At 36.3% G+C, this 17275-nt stretch overlaps 1 protein-coding gene across 1 annotated transcript in view; it reads right to left on the reverse strand.

The window, feature by feature from the left end:
* Positions 1-13322, reverse strand: part of OTOGL (otogelin like) — a 119733-nt gene extending 106411 nt beyond the window's left edge. Inside the window, exons 1-5 of the mRNA XM_053658802.1 lie at positions 13115-13322; positions 11369-11467; positions 9670-9824; positions 5609-5730; positions 2400-2605 (exon numbers count right to left, since the gene is read on the reverse strand). Of these exons, the coding sequence (XP_053514777.1) occupies positions 2400-2605; positions 5609-5730; positions 9670-9824; positions 11369-11417 (532 nt within the window). The 5' untranslated portion in view covers positions 11418-11467; positions 13115-13322. The remainder of the gene's footprint in view (positions 1-2399; positions 2606-5608; positions 5731-9669; positions 9825-11368; positions 11468-13114) is intronic.
* Between the last annotated feature and the right edge of the window lie 3953 nt (positions 13323-17275).

A 17275-nucleotide genomic window follows, 5' to 3' on the forward strand; every position in this document is an offset into this window, starting at 1 on the left:
AGAAATTATGCATTCAGTGACATTCAGTTAAACTCACTGCTTCTAAAGATTTATCTAATCACCAACGTAAAGGCAGAGTTTCAATAAAATGCTAAGATCTTAAAGCTGAAGTTAATACAGCTCATCTGTAGAAATTTCTTGCATTACTGGAGCATGAAGAAAATTAAAGGGCAGGTTCTTTTTATATCCTCATAAATTTTTGTAAGTTAGTTTTTTAAAATTACTCTGCATTAGATTGTGCACCAAATAAAATTGTGAGAAAGCTGAAATCTCTCTTTAGGTGCTTCCCCTAGATTCTCCAGTGTCCTTCTTGCCTTCTGGCAGTTCAGCCATAACTCAGTCCAGAAGCCTCCCACCGGTCTTCTGCCACCTGTAATCTGCTATCAGTCCTTTGCTGCCTCGATTATCTCACCGTGAGCGCCCCTTTTTTGTGCCAGGTTATCAAAGTCTGTCTGACTCTTAAATCCAACCCGAATCTCTCTGCCTCTGACACAGCAGATGCTGTTTTCTGTCCAGACCTCTGTACCATGCTCCCCAGGTGTCCTAGGAGAATTGCCCATAGCAGTCTTTTCTAACTCTAATATTGAGAACTGAATTGAGTATTATTTTTTGTGAAGTTTTCATAGAGAAGAAAAAGAAGTCAATAATTACCATTAGATTGGTTCTGCTTGAGTCTTCATCCCTACCCTCAAATTTCAGGTTCATGAGCCCTCTCCTTCTAAATCGCAACTGTCTACAAACAGCATGTCATGATGATCCCAATACTGTACATTTATCTCTATGGTGTTCACAGACTTGTGAGCACTTTCAGTTGCATTTTCTCATTTGATCTTCACAGGCTGGGAGTTCTCAGGGTCATTATTCTTATCTCCATTTTACATACGGGGAAATTGACCCCTTGGAGCCCAGCTCTTCACACTAGCCATTTGGGATCAAATCCTGATGATGCATGATTCCTCACAGGCAAAATGTTTGCATTTTAACAAGGGCCTCTTAAAGCCATGTCTTCAATCAAACATTTTTATTTCAGCTCCGTTAGAGGCTTGTTGAGACCACGTGGAGATGATTATAAATTAGCTAAAATGTGTGGAGCATTAACGATGTGCCATGTGCAGTTCTAAATGTCTTGCATGAGTGGTCTTGTTTAATTTTTGCAACTCTATGCAGTATGTGTTATTATTACATCACTAAAATTAGAAAGTTTAATAAGAGGCAAAGCAGAATTTGAATCCCCACAGTGATTCCAGAACCCACTCTCTATGTAAGATTTTCACTGTGCCTTAAAACACAACATACAGGCAATTCTTTATTACTTTTATGATATTTAAAAAGGGGGATTTAGCACTTTACAGATTCAAAGTGGATTTCTCACACATTTACCTAAGCACGAGGTTGGGAGACGGTCGGATCTGTAATCCCGCCCTGGCTGCAGCATTTTCCAAGCTGTGCTACATTGGGCACATCACCTTGCATCACTAGAAAATTAAGAAAATACTACCCACCTTACAGAATATTGCAAGGGTTGGGAATAATGTAGTTATGTGCTCATATTAACTATTATTATAAATAAAATGTGTTTTCATTATTCCTGATAACTCTTAGGGTTCAGAATTACTATACCCCTATTTTTCTGCTGAAAGTGAATATCAGAGAGATTAAATGGATTCCCTCAAACAACAAAACTTGTAAGACTGGGAGCAAGGTTCAGAGCCACGTCTGCTGGCATGAAGAACGGTGCTCTTGCTGACCGCGCCCCACCATCAATCCTGATGGTGTGCTGCGACTCTCATTCTGTTGCCAGGACACACTGGTAACCAAATTGAAAGAGAACACATTTTTAACAGTTTACAGAGATTAGTTTCATGACTTTAAATAAGTAGATGGATAACGATAGATACCACATTATACATAAAGTACATAAAACATATTACACGTAATGCTGTTCATTTAATTAACTTTATAAAATTATTTGACAGTCATTTAATTTATTCCTATCAAGATGATGCAAAGTAGCTCCTGTCCAAAAGTGAACCATTTTGCCCTGAATGGGTCCAAATCACTAAAATGTAAGCCCTGAAAAGGGAGGAGTCTTTGTTTCATTCACTGATGTATCCCAAGCTCTGACAGCAGTGCCTGACAAAGTTCACGCCCAGTTAATGTTCGTTACGTGAGTAAGCCCTGTATCTTAATTTAGCAAATATAAACTAGCACATGGTTTCCAAGAATGGCACAAAAATATGTTTCTATTTAAGCTTCACTTAAGATCACTAAAACAGGTAAGTGATGCCTACCAATTTTACCCGAGCTAGCACAAGTTGTACCCTCTGGGGTGCAAACAGTTAGATCAGTGAAGGAAGAAGACCTGAGAAACATCCATGCATTTCTCCTGCCCTCCTTACCTTGCTGAATGATGAAATCATCTGATTGAATGCCGTTGTAGTTTCCGCATAGGCCACAGGATTTCCCCTTATGCTCCTCAGATATTTTGAGGTAAATTGCAGATATTCCATCCCAAGCCAATGAAAACCCAAATGTTGTTTTCACCAGAATATAGTCAGCTAGTTTCTCAACAGAAATCTGTCCAATTGTCTGAGGCAATGTTAAACTGGAAAAATGGAACAAAGGTAATCTAAGAATTGTAATGAAGAATCAATTACAGGTGATTTATTTCTTCTCATAGTAACTGAGACAACCCAATAAAAGACAGTTATTATTCAAAATTGTTGAATGAGCTATAGGTAGATTTCCCAAGCAACCATCCTATAGAAAATTTTGATATTTTGAAAAATTCAATATTGAAATAAAGAGACAACAAAAATTATATCTGTCCCTCCAAACTGACTTAGGTTTTATATTTATAATGGATGATTCAACCAACCAAAAATACATTTCTGCTAAATATCAGTGATTTTTATAATCTGGAAAATAACCTTGTCTATTTTGAATAATGAGAGCTTACATGTATTTATTTTTATTGAGAGTCGAAGATAATAAAAAATGCTGCTCAAAATTTTGTAGTACAAACATGGTCCAAATATGTAAACATACTGCACAAGTTCTGATTTTGTTTAATTTTTGTTTTAAACTTGGCTGCAATGAAGTAGGAGCTTCTATCCCCAAAGTGTCACCTTGGTATAAGCCACTGTTTTCCAAAAGAAAAGTGTCAAGGCATGATTAATTATAACTTACATTTTAATGCTGCAAAGTTCATTATTAGGAGTATAGGATACTTTGGCATACAGTAGTGCATAGGGGTTGGATTCATAACTTTTAAGTTGGATAAAATTTGTTCTATTTAAACAAAGGTCACATTGAATAGTTAAATTCCTGGTCTGATGTCTGGACTTTTCATTTTTCACAAGAATGTGCACATACAAAGGAAGCGGGAGACATAACAAGGACTGAAGACAAGTACACCTGTGGACATTTTTAAAGTGCAGTAAGTTGCCTAGAATACTTCTTAAAGAACACTCTTCTTCTATCCACAAATATTAGAGAAAATAGCAGGTGCTAATAATTTAAAAAATTGAAGGAAAAATATCGTTTTTATTACTAAAGCCATGGTAACTGAAAATTATAATCTGCAATACAAGGTAGGGGGTGAATAAGCATATTCAAACATTTCTCTCAAAGACTTCAAATTATTGAGTTCCTTTTCAGGAGAAGAATGGCTACATGGCACAAAACTATAAAACTAAACCTACTCACTATCAAAAGGACAGTCTCCAAAAAAACAATTCAAAATATCTAACCATTTGCCCAAAGATGTGTGTGGGTAAATTTTTACGGAGAATTAGTCATACGAGTAGAAAAACAACTAAAAATTTACATTGGAGAATAAATAAAAATACTATCGAATTGCTTTCATAATCTATTTATATTAAAATTATAAATACTAGGAATTCTTAGCCAATGCATAGTAAAATTTAGTATGAATACTGCTATTCAAGTTTGCAAGTTCATAAAAACTAGACATAAAGAGTGAATCGTATTTTCTAAATATATTTTATAACAATGGAATGTTAAATGTATGAAGGTATAGTTGTTTTGTTATGGGTAGTTTTTGGTTTGGTCATTTGTCATTTATCTCTTTAGCAGTAAATTGATTAAATAAATTTTTTAAAAGTAAAATGTGCATATGATCATTCCAATGTCTAGGACATAAAAGGATGCCAGTAGAGATGGGCACAATAGAAAAAATTAGATAATCTCCCATTAATCTAAGAAAAACTCCATTGAACCTAGGATGGACACCATAATAATGTACACTAAAATGAATGCACTGATTAATGCTAAAAATTATTCACAAATTCATATTCAAAAAACCTTTCATTTCACAGGTGAAAGAACAGAAGTCCAGAGAGGTATGATGCACACAGCCTCACATATTTGATTTCATTTTGGCAAACACTTCTTGAGCACCAGCTATGAGTTAGACCCTTGGCCACATACAGCATGGGGATAAGCAATTTAATTGGTTAATAAGAAAATCATCCTTTTGCTATCATACAACATGTCTGAGTTAAAATTTAAATATATCTTTGATGTAACAAAGGGCTAGTATTCTTGAGAATCTTCTTGAATGCCATTTCTGTTTGACAAAACATAATTTTTAAATTTAATTTTTATTGTTGTTCAATTACAGTTGTCCACATTTTCCCCCATTACTTTGCCCCTGTCCTGAACACTTCCCACCTCCCACATTTAATATTCACCCTGCCTGGTTGGCTTTGTCCATGAGTCCTTTATACATGTTCCTTGAAAACCCTTCCCTTTCTTTCCCCTGTTACCCCTCTTCACACTCTCCTTAATTTTTAAGTGCCCATTTTGTTACCTAAAATCCCATATAGGGAATTCAAAATTACTATTGAAATTCCATTCCAAGAAATGCATATGTAATGCATTATCTTTCCAATCAAATGCCTAAACTTTCTTTTATAAGAAAATTAGAAGTACAGAACCCAATTGATCGAGAAAATAAGCCCAGAGAGACAGAGAGGCTGACTAGGTCAGTGCCTGGCTCCCCTGGTGCTTCATCCAAAGCCCTTTCTGCTACCACCTGCTGCCTCTTAAGGAATCTCAACTGAGAAATAAAGCACATAGGTTGGTAAGACGACTGCACTGGAAAGAATCTCCTTGGTTCAAACACTTGCTGGTGAAGTTTGAATCATAAATAGAATTGTTCTATCCCACAACTTACTTTACCTGCTGTAACTCAGCCTAGAAGTATTTAAGACTGAATATTGCTATAATTATTAGGTTGCAAGGAAGATTATTCCATAATATTCCTAGTTTAAAATGTATATGACCTTCTTTCCAAATAAATAAATAAATTTCCCTTCCCGAAAACTCTCAGATCTCACTCTCGGCAGACAGAAAACGAGAAGCAGCCCTGATCTACTCAGGAATGCCACTTACACACTGTCCTGACCACGTGGTTGGCCTTGGAGCCTACCAAAGTTCTGGTACCTGTATGACAAAACTTTAAGGTTTTGTTGAAAAGAAATTCTCTCTTCTACTCTGCACAATTCACTTTTAGAGTGAGATGTTTGGAAATACTATTAATCCGTGGTGTTATGTTCATTATGCTTTTTTTATCATATCTTACCTGATTCCATTTTTTTTAATCTCATGCCCATAAATTCGAATTTCCTGTTGGTCTGAAAAGAACAGACTGATTGACCGATAACAATAATACACTGAACCAAGGCACTTAGGGCTGTTATGAACCTTAAAAAGAGAAAAACAAAGGAAAGGATATATATATAGATATATAGATACACACACATACACACACACATATCTACATACATATATACACAGATATATATGTATATGTATGCTTGGATATATAAAAATTCTTGGAGGATTTTTCTTTGGAGAAACAAAATGGATAAAAGACATAGAGATACTCATATCTGGGGGATAGCTAATGAAACTAGAGGCTCCCTGCTCAATCTCCCACCAGGCAAGCAAGCCCCCATTAATATGTTCAAAGATTTCTGATCAGCTTTTAGATCCTAATCCTCAAATATGTATAAACATTCCTGGATTATGATAAAAACCTGCAACATGAAAGACAAATTAACAAAAGATCAAAGGAATGAAAAGCAATTCAGAGAAATAAAACTCAAAAAATCTATAATTAATATCTTCAAAGAGAAAAGTAAGTCTGGAAGTTACCTTATTCATGAAATAAGAATAAAATTCCATCAACAATGAAATTCAAAAAATAAAAATTATATGTTGACATTATCATCAGAGAAACATATAACTGAAATAGAATGGTTGGAAGTTAAATATCTGAGAGTTGGAAATAAACCTCCCGAAACACAGACCAAAAAAGCAACAAGTTGGAAAACAAGGAAGAGTCAACAAGAAAATATGGAATTAGTCACTCAGTTGAGGAGCTCTGCTACCCAAATCACAGAATTTCTGAAGAGAGAAAAAGAAGAAATTCTGAAAGAAAAGAAGAAAAAGAAGTATTATTCCCAAACTGGAGGATTTGTAAAGCTTGAAAGGGCTTATCGAGTGCCCAGCACAATAAGTTTTTTAAAAAAACTTCCATAATCCTGAAATCTTACAACCTTAGTGATAAAGAGAATATCTCAACATTTGTAGAGGGAGTTGGGAGAGACCACATGTAAAATGATCAGAAATCAAAATGGACTGAATCTTAAAATTCTGAAAATAATTTCCAACTTAAAATCAAGGTTTAAAGGGTTCACTTCCATACACACTTTCCAGGAAAGTATCTTCTGTTTCCAGAAAACAACTTGAAAATACGGTCAATTAAAACGAGTGGGCAAAACAAAGAAGAGGAAATGGGTGTCTGCTCTATCATTGCTACAAATGAGCACTGTTTTCCTGCTTGAGCATCCAATAAGCTTTTTAGAACCTGTCTCTCGAGTATGTACAAAGTTCCAGGATCACTAAATGGTTCATGGGACCCAAGAAACAGAGAGATCAATACAGGAGACACAGAGTGAAATTCTCCAGCAGGACAGAGAACAGAAATCCCAAGTGCTAGGTGTGTAAGAGGCTCAAAAGCAACCAGTCTCAAGTGGAGCAGAGAACTAAGAACTAAGGAATGGACACCCTGGGGGGCATGTGGGGGAAGGCAACAGAGAGAAGCTGAGAAACTGAGGGATTTCCTGAAGTTTCTGACTTTATTGAGAAGAGTCTTGTAGCGATGGAGAGTTTGGAAGAAAATTGTGACTGCAGTATTGAACATTCAGCAAAACAAAATGAGGATAAATGTGAACTCCATACAAATGTCCACAACAACCTGTCAAGCTCAACTCTCAACAACATTTATATAAATATTATTTATATATGTGCAATATGTAAATGATAATAAATATAAAAACCACATATGATTTAACTAAAAATGGTTAGCTAATCTACTCTACTAAGAGGAAAGAAGGAAAGTGTGTGTGTGTGTTAGAGGTAGGAAGGGTAATGTAACTGAGATGACTCCTCATTTTCCAAGGCAGGAAGTGAACCAATAAGGCCTAACTTAAAAAAATTTTTTTTAAACTGCAGATTTCGCCCTGGCTGGTGTAGCTCAGTGGATTGAGTGCAGGCCTGTGAACCAAAGGATCACGGTTTGATTCCCAGTCAGGGCACATGCCTGGGTTGCAGGTCATTTCCCAGCAGGGGACCCATGAGAGGCAACCATACATTGATGTTTCTCTCCCTCTCTCTTTCCCTTCCCCTCTAAAGATAAATAAATAAAATTTTTTTAAAATTCCTGATTTTGACATGTAAAATAAAAGCCAGAGGAAACAGCTAAAAAAAGTTCCAATAATTACCCTCAGAGAGCCAGACTGCGGCTAGGGATAGGAAGTGAAGAAAGGCAGGGTTATTTTATTTTATTTTATTTTATTTTATTTTATTTTATTTTATTTTACTTTGTATGCCTCAGTGAAATCTTTTAAAATATGTACATGATTTTTATTAAAAGTAAAATTGAAATTAAATAAAAAAGGAGTCAAGATAATAATAAAATCATGCATAGAGATATTTATCAATTTATCTTTTAAAATAATAAAAATATTATTAATACCTAATTTCTAAAACAGGGCATAGTTAAATAATTTGAGTATGCCATAAGTTGAAACAAATATAGCTAATAAAATTTGTGTTTGTCAGAGATATTTGACATGTAAGAAATTTCTTGATATAATATTAGGTGAAAATATAGAACAGATAATTATACATAGTATAATTTTAATATTATAGATAAAAAAACCCAGAGGAAAAAAGTATAAAAAGAAATATATGAAACTATCAGCAAATGTAACTCTTGACTGATAGTTCTAGTATTATTTTTTAGAGTTTTCTGAATTTTTAAAATTTTCCACACATGAAGTGAACTACTCCTATAATCAGGGGAAAGATGAAATTTAAAATAAATGTAGTTGTTGATTTGAAAGCAAATTCCACCAAGCAAAACAGGGCCATGTAGAAATACTATCTATTGGCTCAGGAAGTGCGGTTCAGCCCTGTGCATTGTTATCAAAGGACAGATTACCTCGTTGACACTTCAGTCCTGAAAAGGGTGAGACACTGGACAAGACCATTTCAATGAGGGAGTCAGAGGTGTCTGAGTGATAAGCCCAGCAAAAGAGTGAAGGCGTAGACGACAAAGGGGGACGGAGAACAAGAGCCCTGTGAACACTGAAGGTGTATGCCACTAACTTCTCTATCTAAAGAAATCGATTTTTTTATCTTTATGCGCCATAAGTTAACTTTCAACCAACCTCATTTCCTTTCTGGATCACTAGGACTTGTTGTTCTTGAAAAGCTTCAGGGCCTACTTTTTACAATTTGCCTCACCTAAGAGACAAAAAGAATCTAGGCAATGCCAATGTAAGTTAGAAACGAAAAAAAAATAGATGGAGACTCAAACAAATGACACCCGTGGAGAGTTTAGCTTTTGAATAGGATGCTTTTAGATACCTGGAAATTCCAGGGAAGATAGTGGGCAGGGACAGAGAGCTCTGGCTTCCTTCAACTAAAGCCACTCTGCAGCTTACATTTTGAGATGTCTCCCAAGATTCTTTTGAAGCAAGAATTCTGAAATGAAGAATCCTCTGAACTCCATCATATACTATCAATCTACCTAGCAGTTAGCTGCCTGTTACCACATCCTCTAGTCTGTGCTTGGGTAATGCATGTACTCCATTTCATAAACGCTGGCCCCTGGTTCATGCCAAGGGGTGCCATTTTAAAATTTAAAGCACGTGGCATCACAATGGACAGGTGAAGAGTGAAACATACATGAGTAATGTGGTTGGTGCCTGGATCCACCCCCCCTTCAAAATGATCAAATAAAACCTGAAGAATGAGGACATCAGCTGGGGTTGATATTATGACATCCATGATACAGACATTTCTGCGTCACCTGAAAGTTCCTTCCACGTAAATCCAAACTCTTCTTCTCCTAGTCCTAGGCCCATCTTGATAGAACTACACCCAATATAGCTCCAAATTTTGCCCATCCTATCAAGAACCAACCCCTCTCTTTCCCCAGGCAGAGCCCTAAGTATTAGGTATATTATTAGGTAAAAATTGTGTATATTTTACACAATTTGTTCAATACCTTAAAAATACAGACTTCACCAGAAATAAGTTCTAAGTTAATTATATCCTAGGATCACTTACCCACACAGTGTATCGAGGCTCCAAATTACCACAGTCTTTTGCAAAAATGTAAGAACAGTTTCCTGGGAAATAATAGTAGATGCCATCAAAAGTTTCAAAGTGGTACTGTCCCCAGGTTTTGCATATCCCATCTCTGCCATTGCCCATGTTCGGTACTGAAAAGAAACAGGGCAATACTTAATATAATGAAACAAACTATACCTGTCTCTGGTAAGATTCAGTCATGGTAGGTGATTCTATGTCATTAAAATAAATATTTTCTTCTTTGGTGTTCAATATCACAGGAAGAAACAACTAACGTAAAATTACTGGTTGCTCTCAAAAGCATTCAACTTCCCTGAAGGAAAATACATTCTTCAGGTTGTTTTGAAGAAAGAATTTATACTAGTAATTTCCTTATAGTTGTTTTCAAAGGAAGATTCTGGAAGAAAGGAAGACTAAAGAGAATGTCACAGGAAAATAAAGTGAAAGTAATAAAGCAATATAATAGCTCAGGAAAAGAAAAAAATTTCACTACCAAGTGTCCTAAAAATTAGCATAAGAGGCATGAGAGTGTTCCCATCTCCACAATTCTTCAAAAATATCTTAATAATATTCACAGAGAAAAACAACCACAGACAAAAATATCATGTTTATATGTCTGGAGATGGGGAGCAGTAGTCATCCAAAATACGCTGGAATTTAAAAATTTATGACCTCAAACTGGCCAAATTTTAAGCGATGTTTGTCTCCAATTATATGTTATTTCTTATTGTCTCCATGCCTGTCTTCTTACCTTTGTGGATACCCCTTTGTTCTTTTTTTGGATTTTCTAGACCTTTCTCTTTAGAATAATATGAGAAATCAATGACATTTACTAAGTAATCAATATGTGTAAAATATTCTAATACCCTACACAAGGAGCATAAAGATGAAGCACAATCATGTCTTTTCTTTTTGTAATTTTTACCTAAATTTATTAGCCTTGGCCAACTTTGGCCTTTTTGAGGGAAAAAATAGAGAGTAATTCACTATTCAGGCAGTATTCTTTGACAGTATGCCTTACCTCTGTTGGAAATTTTCATAGAATCTTATGCTTTATAGCACATGTCACAAGTCTAATTAATGTGCATCTGTTATGTGTTAGCCCCCTTCTCTAGACTGTAACTTTAAGAGAGCAGGAATATGTCTATAGTATTCACTTTTGTATCCCCAGTGCCTGGCCTTTATCTAGTAGATGCTCAATAAATACTCATTACACAGATGGATATTTATTGATTATGACTGACATAGGATCCTAACCTAGACACCATGGATAAAAATATTTTTTAAGTATCCTCTGTCCTGGGGAGCTCTCAAAATTATTTCTACTTTATGTACAGAATGTCCAATTGACTCAAAGTCAAAAAGAATGTATGATTTCAAATAAGAACTCTAATTTATTGAGCAAAAAAGGGATGAACGAGAATCTAATTTTAATGGGCTAGTACATCTGAGGGAGAGAAAAATGCTTGAAGAAATACTGGAAATAAGTGAGAAGAGAAAGTGGGCATATCTAATTTCTTTTACATCATTTCCAAATTACTGTAAATCAATTGTGAGTATTCAATATACAATCTGATTGCTCCAAATCCAATGGATGAACCCTAATATAGCAAATTATGCCTTAATGTTTTCTCTGGCATCTCATAATTCTCACCTAAGTATCCCTGAAACTTACCAATCTGGCACCGTGTCCCCAGTGCCTGAAATATTTGGCAGTCACACATACCAGCCGTAGAACAGAAAGCTCCGTTAAGGCATTCATGAGGACAAGAACCTGAGGGGCAACAAAGCGAGTTATCTCCTGGCGTGCATCAGTTCTTATAAACATAATATGTCGAGATTTTGCTTGGACTAACTGCAACCACTATTAACTAGAACAGAACCCTGGGCCTCTCGCCTTGATGAGCTAAAGAATTAAGCCCATCAAGTCTTTATCTAGCTCATTTCATTATGTGTGCTGTGAAACAAGAAAGACGGGCTTTCACATCTCAAACTATCCTGGGAGCAAAGGTTAGCTTTTTTCAAGCGATTGAAAGGTCAAGTTCCCATGTAAGGAATCCCTGTCCCAGATGATGAGAACCAGAAATAAACAGACTGCAGATGATTCCACTGACGGAGTTTGGCACTGACCGCACGGCCGATGCGATCCTTCCCCAGTAGCTAGTGCTGTGTTAAAGAATAGCATCCCTCATTAGCCCCAAGGATCAGGCAAAGTATAAAACTCAAAAGGAAACTCCCATTTTTCTAAGCGAATGATTAAAAATTTCATTTAAATTTTGTGTATTAGTCCTCAGGCTTAATTACAAGAGATGCAATTTTTTTCTGACCTACATTTAATTTTAATGGGGCAGAAGGCAAAGTCACTGCTGGATGTCCCCCCAAATATTCTCTTTCTTTCATGGAAAGAAAAATATGCCCCAAAGGATTATGTTGAAAAGAGGAAGGAAGAAACTATGAGCTCCTGGGCAAGTCTGAAAAATACAAATGAATCAGAGTGAAACTTTTTCCTCTAAAAAGGAGAGGAAAAGAACAAATGGCAAAACTCAAGCAAGAAGGATTTGAGGAACACAACAAGAGACCTAGAGGACATCTTTGAGTCACTGTACAGTATTACTAGAGATTGTGCCTTTACGGAGTAAGGTAAGGTCTCGAAAGAACTTTCTAAACGGAGTGATTTAACTGCAGTTCTGCCAAAGGCAAAAATTTAAAAAACTCATCATCCTTCCACCTTAAGATCCAATGATCTAAAGTTTCTCTCCACATGTAAACACAGACAACTCTCTAAGTAATATATCTTAACTGAAGAAAAATGACCTATTTCAACTTTGTTCATAAATATAGGTAAAAAATAATATTTTTCATAAACTTAAATGTAGTTTTTTCCCAAGGGACAAAACTATCTTTATAGTTTATCTTATCACAATCTTGACTTTTTACAATGAATAAATGTCTAAATACTTAAATTAACAAATGTATCTCCTTCCAAAAATATTCACAGCCCTGTTTATTCCCTGAAAATAAATATCAAGCCCAAAACAGAAATCCCTGTTATTTTAAATGCAATGAAAAACAAATTAAATTTCAAACCACCATTAGCATTCTGCTTAATGGAAATGAGAAACTGATCAGCAAAAATAGGATGTCAAGGAGAGATTAAGGAGCAAGTAATTGCTTTAGAAAATAAGTTTCTGATACCAGTGATATCTTTCTGAATCATGTAGTTATCAGCTTTGTCAGAGTGTTTAACCTTTCTTGTTTCTAAAAATGAAGTGAATCTAAACTACTATTGTGTATTATTTCCACCCTGGCTCCATTTTCTTCTTGCATTTTTATGGAAATAATAAAGAGTTGATTCAATATATCCCCCAAAAGGGGTCTTCTGAGAAAGCAGAAAAACAGAAGCATAAGATGTAGCACTAACCTTTTATTTTGCTCTCACCCCAATTAATAGCTTCATGGAAGAAGTATCTTGGAGATGTTGCTTCAGACTTTGAAAGAAATAAATAAGAATTCAAGAGAATTAGATTATTTCATTCAAGCCCTATAGACAAATTAGAAAACCTGTAGCGATTAAGAAATAGCTACAAATACAGAAATGATAAGGCATTGACTTTCTATTTCCTTCGGTTACTGAGCCAACCCAGTGAGGCAGAAAAGGTTCCCCTGGGCTGTGGTTTTGCCTGTACATGACTCTGACAAGCTCTTTATCCTCTTTGACCTCAGTTCTTGTGCCTCCTTTTCCTCTTGGAAAAGAGCCTAGTTAGAGTTAATTTTTGCCTTAACTGACGGCTCTGCCTATAGAAGCCTCAGTGCTCTGACACTGCCAAGTGCAGATGAGTATAGAGAAAACACATGAGGCCGATTGAGCAACAACGATGTTCCCACTGCCTGCAGACCCATCCTCTCCTTCTCAGGGCACCATCCTCAGAAGTTTCCATTGCTGTGGCATGAGAGTGTCACCTTCACCCTCCAAAGAGCTAACACGTTGAAGTTCATAGAGCACTTGCGTATGTTTTTATCGATCCCAAAGCACTTTTAGGGTGGTGGTTAAAAACATGAATTAATGAATCAGAGAGACCTGGATTAGAGTCCCAATTTTGTCAGGATTTGCTCTTAGGCAAGTTTCTTAACCTCTTAGTGCCTCCTTTTACTTTTCTGTAAAATGGGAACAATGGTGCCTACTTCATTGTGTAGTCATTACAATAAATAAAACAACGTATGTAAAGATTCCACCATAGTACTTCACACACAGAGAATTAGCAAGAGAGAGGCTTATATTAGTCTAGGCAACTCAAATAAAACCTTAAGACTTTTAGAGGTCAATATGGATTAGTAGCAAATAATTGTGGATTACTAAAACTAATCAATTATGATTTTTTTATTCTAACTCAAAGCCAGTATAGTATATGGTCTACTGCAATGTCCTTTCCAACAGCAATTGTATGTTCACAGAGGAATGCACACTCCCAAATTTGCCACATAATTGTCAAATTGAGTACTGAAGGATGTTAGAAAAAACTGGGAAGGGTGAAGGATAAGAAGAAAGAAGGATATAGAATGTGACTTCAGGTCCTAAGTCCCTTCTCAACATCTTCCTCCACATAAAGTTTTATTTTGGCATTTCCCAACAAAGAAATTTTTTCTTTTAACAGGGAAACCTGGCCCATGCCTGCTAAAAGAACTCCCACACTCACCACTTTAGAACTCCTTGCTAAACTCTTTGACCCACACCATGGGTCCAAGTTCATTGTTTTCTGCTTTCATTTCTCCATTCCTACTATTCAATCTTCTCTTTTTGCCCTTGCCTCTCTCTTCAAACTAAGACTCACAATAGTCTGTGACCTTGATTACCCCCAAGACAGCAAATTTTATTCTCTCTTCAACATTATATTTTTCCAGCTGCCTAAACCTAACACAACCACCATTATTACTGAACACCAAGCTCTTCTTTGGCTCCAGTGAATCTTCTCCAACACTCACCAACAGTTACATGACTTCAACTGTGCCTCATATAGGCTTATAACCTTGGACAAATTATGTAACCCACTCAGCCTCAATATCCCAAACTATAAAATGGAATAACAGTAACCGCTTCACAGAAATGTGAGGTCTAAATGAGATGGAATAAGTGTGATGAATAGTGTGATGCACATAAAAAGGGTTATAAATATGTTGCCTATTTTTGTGATTAGACAAAACCTGAGTGTACTGGACAACACTAGACTAAGGCAAGAACACACAACTCATTCTTGTTCCATACCCTGTCACTGTTAGCATGACCAGGTGTGACAACCTAGAACACCACTGTCCTGGTTAGCATAGCATCCTAATTACTACCGAGTTCCATGCATCATACTGCAATATTGCAACAACGGTAGGACATGACACAGAGTTTTCGTTTTTTTAAACCGATCTGAACTCAGAACAGTATTCTATGTTTATAATTGGGAGCACTTTCATTTTTTTATATCACAAAAATAATGGCAAATAATTGATGGTGTCTTTGATTCAATGAACATGTTACACAAAAATAACGTCCTTATCGGCCTCCACTAGACGTTGAGTTTCTACACAACAAGCACTGTTATTCATGTTTGTATCTCTAGTGTGTTCTCTTGTATGTCATCAACGAACACTGACTAAACTGAAAATAAACATAATTCAAATGGGAACGATCTGCCTCCCACGGCTGTTAAGAACCATGACTATAAAAGATTCTATTGCCTTAGCCGGTGTGGCTCAGTTGGTTGGAGTGTCGTCTTCTAACCCAAAAGCCTGCAGGTTTAGTTCCCAGTCAGGGCACATGCCTGGGTTGTGGGTTCTGCCCTCAGTCTGGATGCACACAAAAGGCAAAAAATCGATATTTCTCTCTAACCTCAATGTCTCTCTCACTCTCTCTACTCAACCCCTTCCTCTCTCTCTAAAAACAATCTTTAAAAATGTCCCCAGGTGAGGATTAAAATAAAAGTCTGTTGATGCCCCTCCTCACATCCTCTCATCCCACTTCACTTGCATCTGGGTTTCTGTGCACAGCCAGACCCTCCAGCTTCAAACCCTGGTCCTTTCTATCTCCGCCTAAGGCAGAATCCCAGCAGGATAGACCACAGAAAGGGCCTTCCAGGGGAAGGTTTAAAGCCCCCCAGCACCACCCCCAGAGGCTGCCATCAACCAAGGGGAAAAAGGAGTTGGTGGATAAGTACCCCAGCTTTCCCCAGTCATTGGAGAAACAATTCTCCAATGCAGTCTACACAGGTCCTCAGAAAGCCTGCAACAAGACTGAGCCCCGGATATCCAAAGCAGGAAGCCCCTCATCAGCATAGCTGTATTGGATTTACTCTCTTCCAGTCTCACTTTTCTCTCTCCCTCACTGTGTACATCCTAAATCAATTGCCTGCTCCTGAGTGTAGGTCTCAGACCCTGCTTTCAGAAGAATTTTTAAATGTAATGCACATGAAAAAAAAATCCAAGCAGTGGGTGCATATAGTCACATAAGTGATAAAAAAAAGAATAGCCCATTCTTCCTCCTTGTTGATTACATCTCCACAGAAGGCTGAGAAGCACAGAGAAAAGCAGTCTTTTGATGACAAATGCAGTCTTTACATGAGAAATCACTGCAGCGCACAAATACGCTATTGAGAGAAGTCTCTGCTCATTGTTCATCTCATTGCCAACCTATTTCTGAATCCTTACTTGAATGGATATCTATCCATTAGTGTTCTGTCTTCCTAGGGCAGGGGAGTGAATCTGTGGACAAGAATGGCCTCAACAAATGAAATTTCACTCCTAAATAATGCAATGTGTGATTATGACTTCATTTCCTTCCTTAATAGTTATTTTTTTAATTAGTTCAAATAATAAATAATTCTGATGTATGTTCTTTAACTACAGGAAATAAAAAGGAGAGTGTCCTACTCTTTTTTCTGTCAAAAAGGAAAATTAAAACAGGGAAAGTTCCTAACTTAACAAAAAAAGAGGTATTAATGTAAATCCTTTGGAGCAAATTATACAAACTGTAAAAAATCATCTACCTTGAAAATAGCACAGGATGGGACAAAAGTAAGTTTACATTTGTGAGTATGCAAACACTGAGTTTATTCTTGTTTTACTATTTATTAATTATTGTATAATCTTCCATATGAACATCTGTAAACCCTACTTTTGCCCACCCTGTACAACCTCATCATTAGGTCACTTCATGTGACACCTACAGAGTCTAACTCACAGATTTTTCAATGTCGTGGGCTCAACAGAATGCAGCTTTTCTCAAAATCAGATGTTTTACTGAGTCAAGATGATGTCTTCTTGCAGTCAATATGGTCTACTGGCAAACACTTACTTAAAATTTCTTAGAGAAAAATCATTTTAACCACTTCACATGTTACATAAGTACTTACATACACAAAACACTCTATAAGAAAAAAAGAAAATATTTCCATTCCATAGACAATCCTTTGCCCATTTTATTACAAAAAATGATCACTCTTGATAAAAAAAATTGTTCTGCCTTCTGAATTGTCACAATAGCATATCAAATCTATCTTCAATTGTCTTTAATAACAGCAAAAATATGTAAAATATTTCA

This window comes from Artibeus jamaicensis, unplaced genomic scaffold, assembly GCF_021234435.1.
Source record: "Artibeus jamaicensis isolate MK-2021 breed Jamaican fruit bat unplaced genomic scaffold, CSHL_Jam_final scaffold_584, whole genome shotgun sequence".
Lineage (NCBI taxonomy): Eukaryota > Metazoa > Chordata > Mammalia > Chiroptera > Phyllostomidae > Artibeus > Artibeus jamaicensis.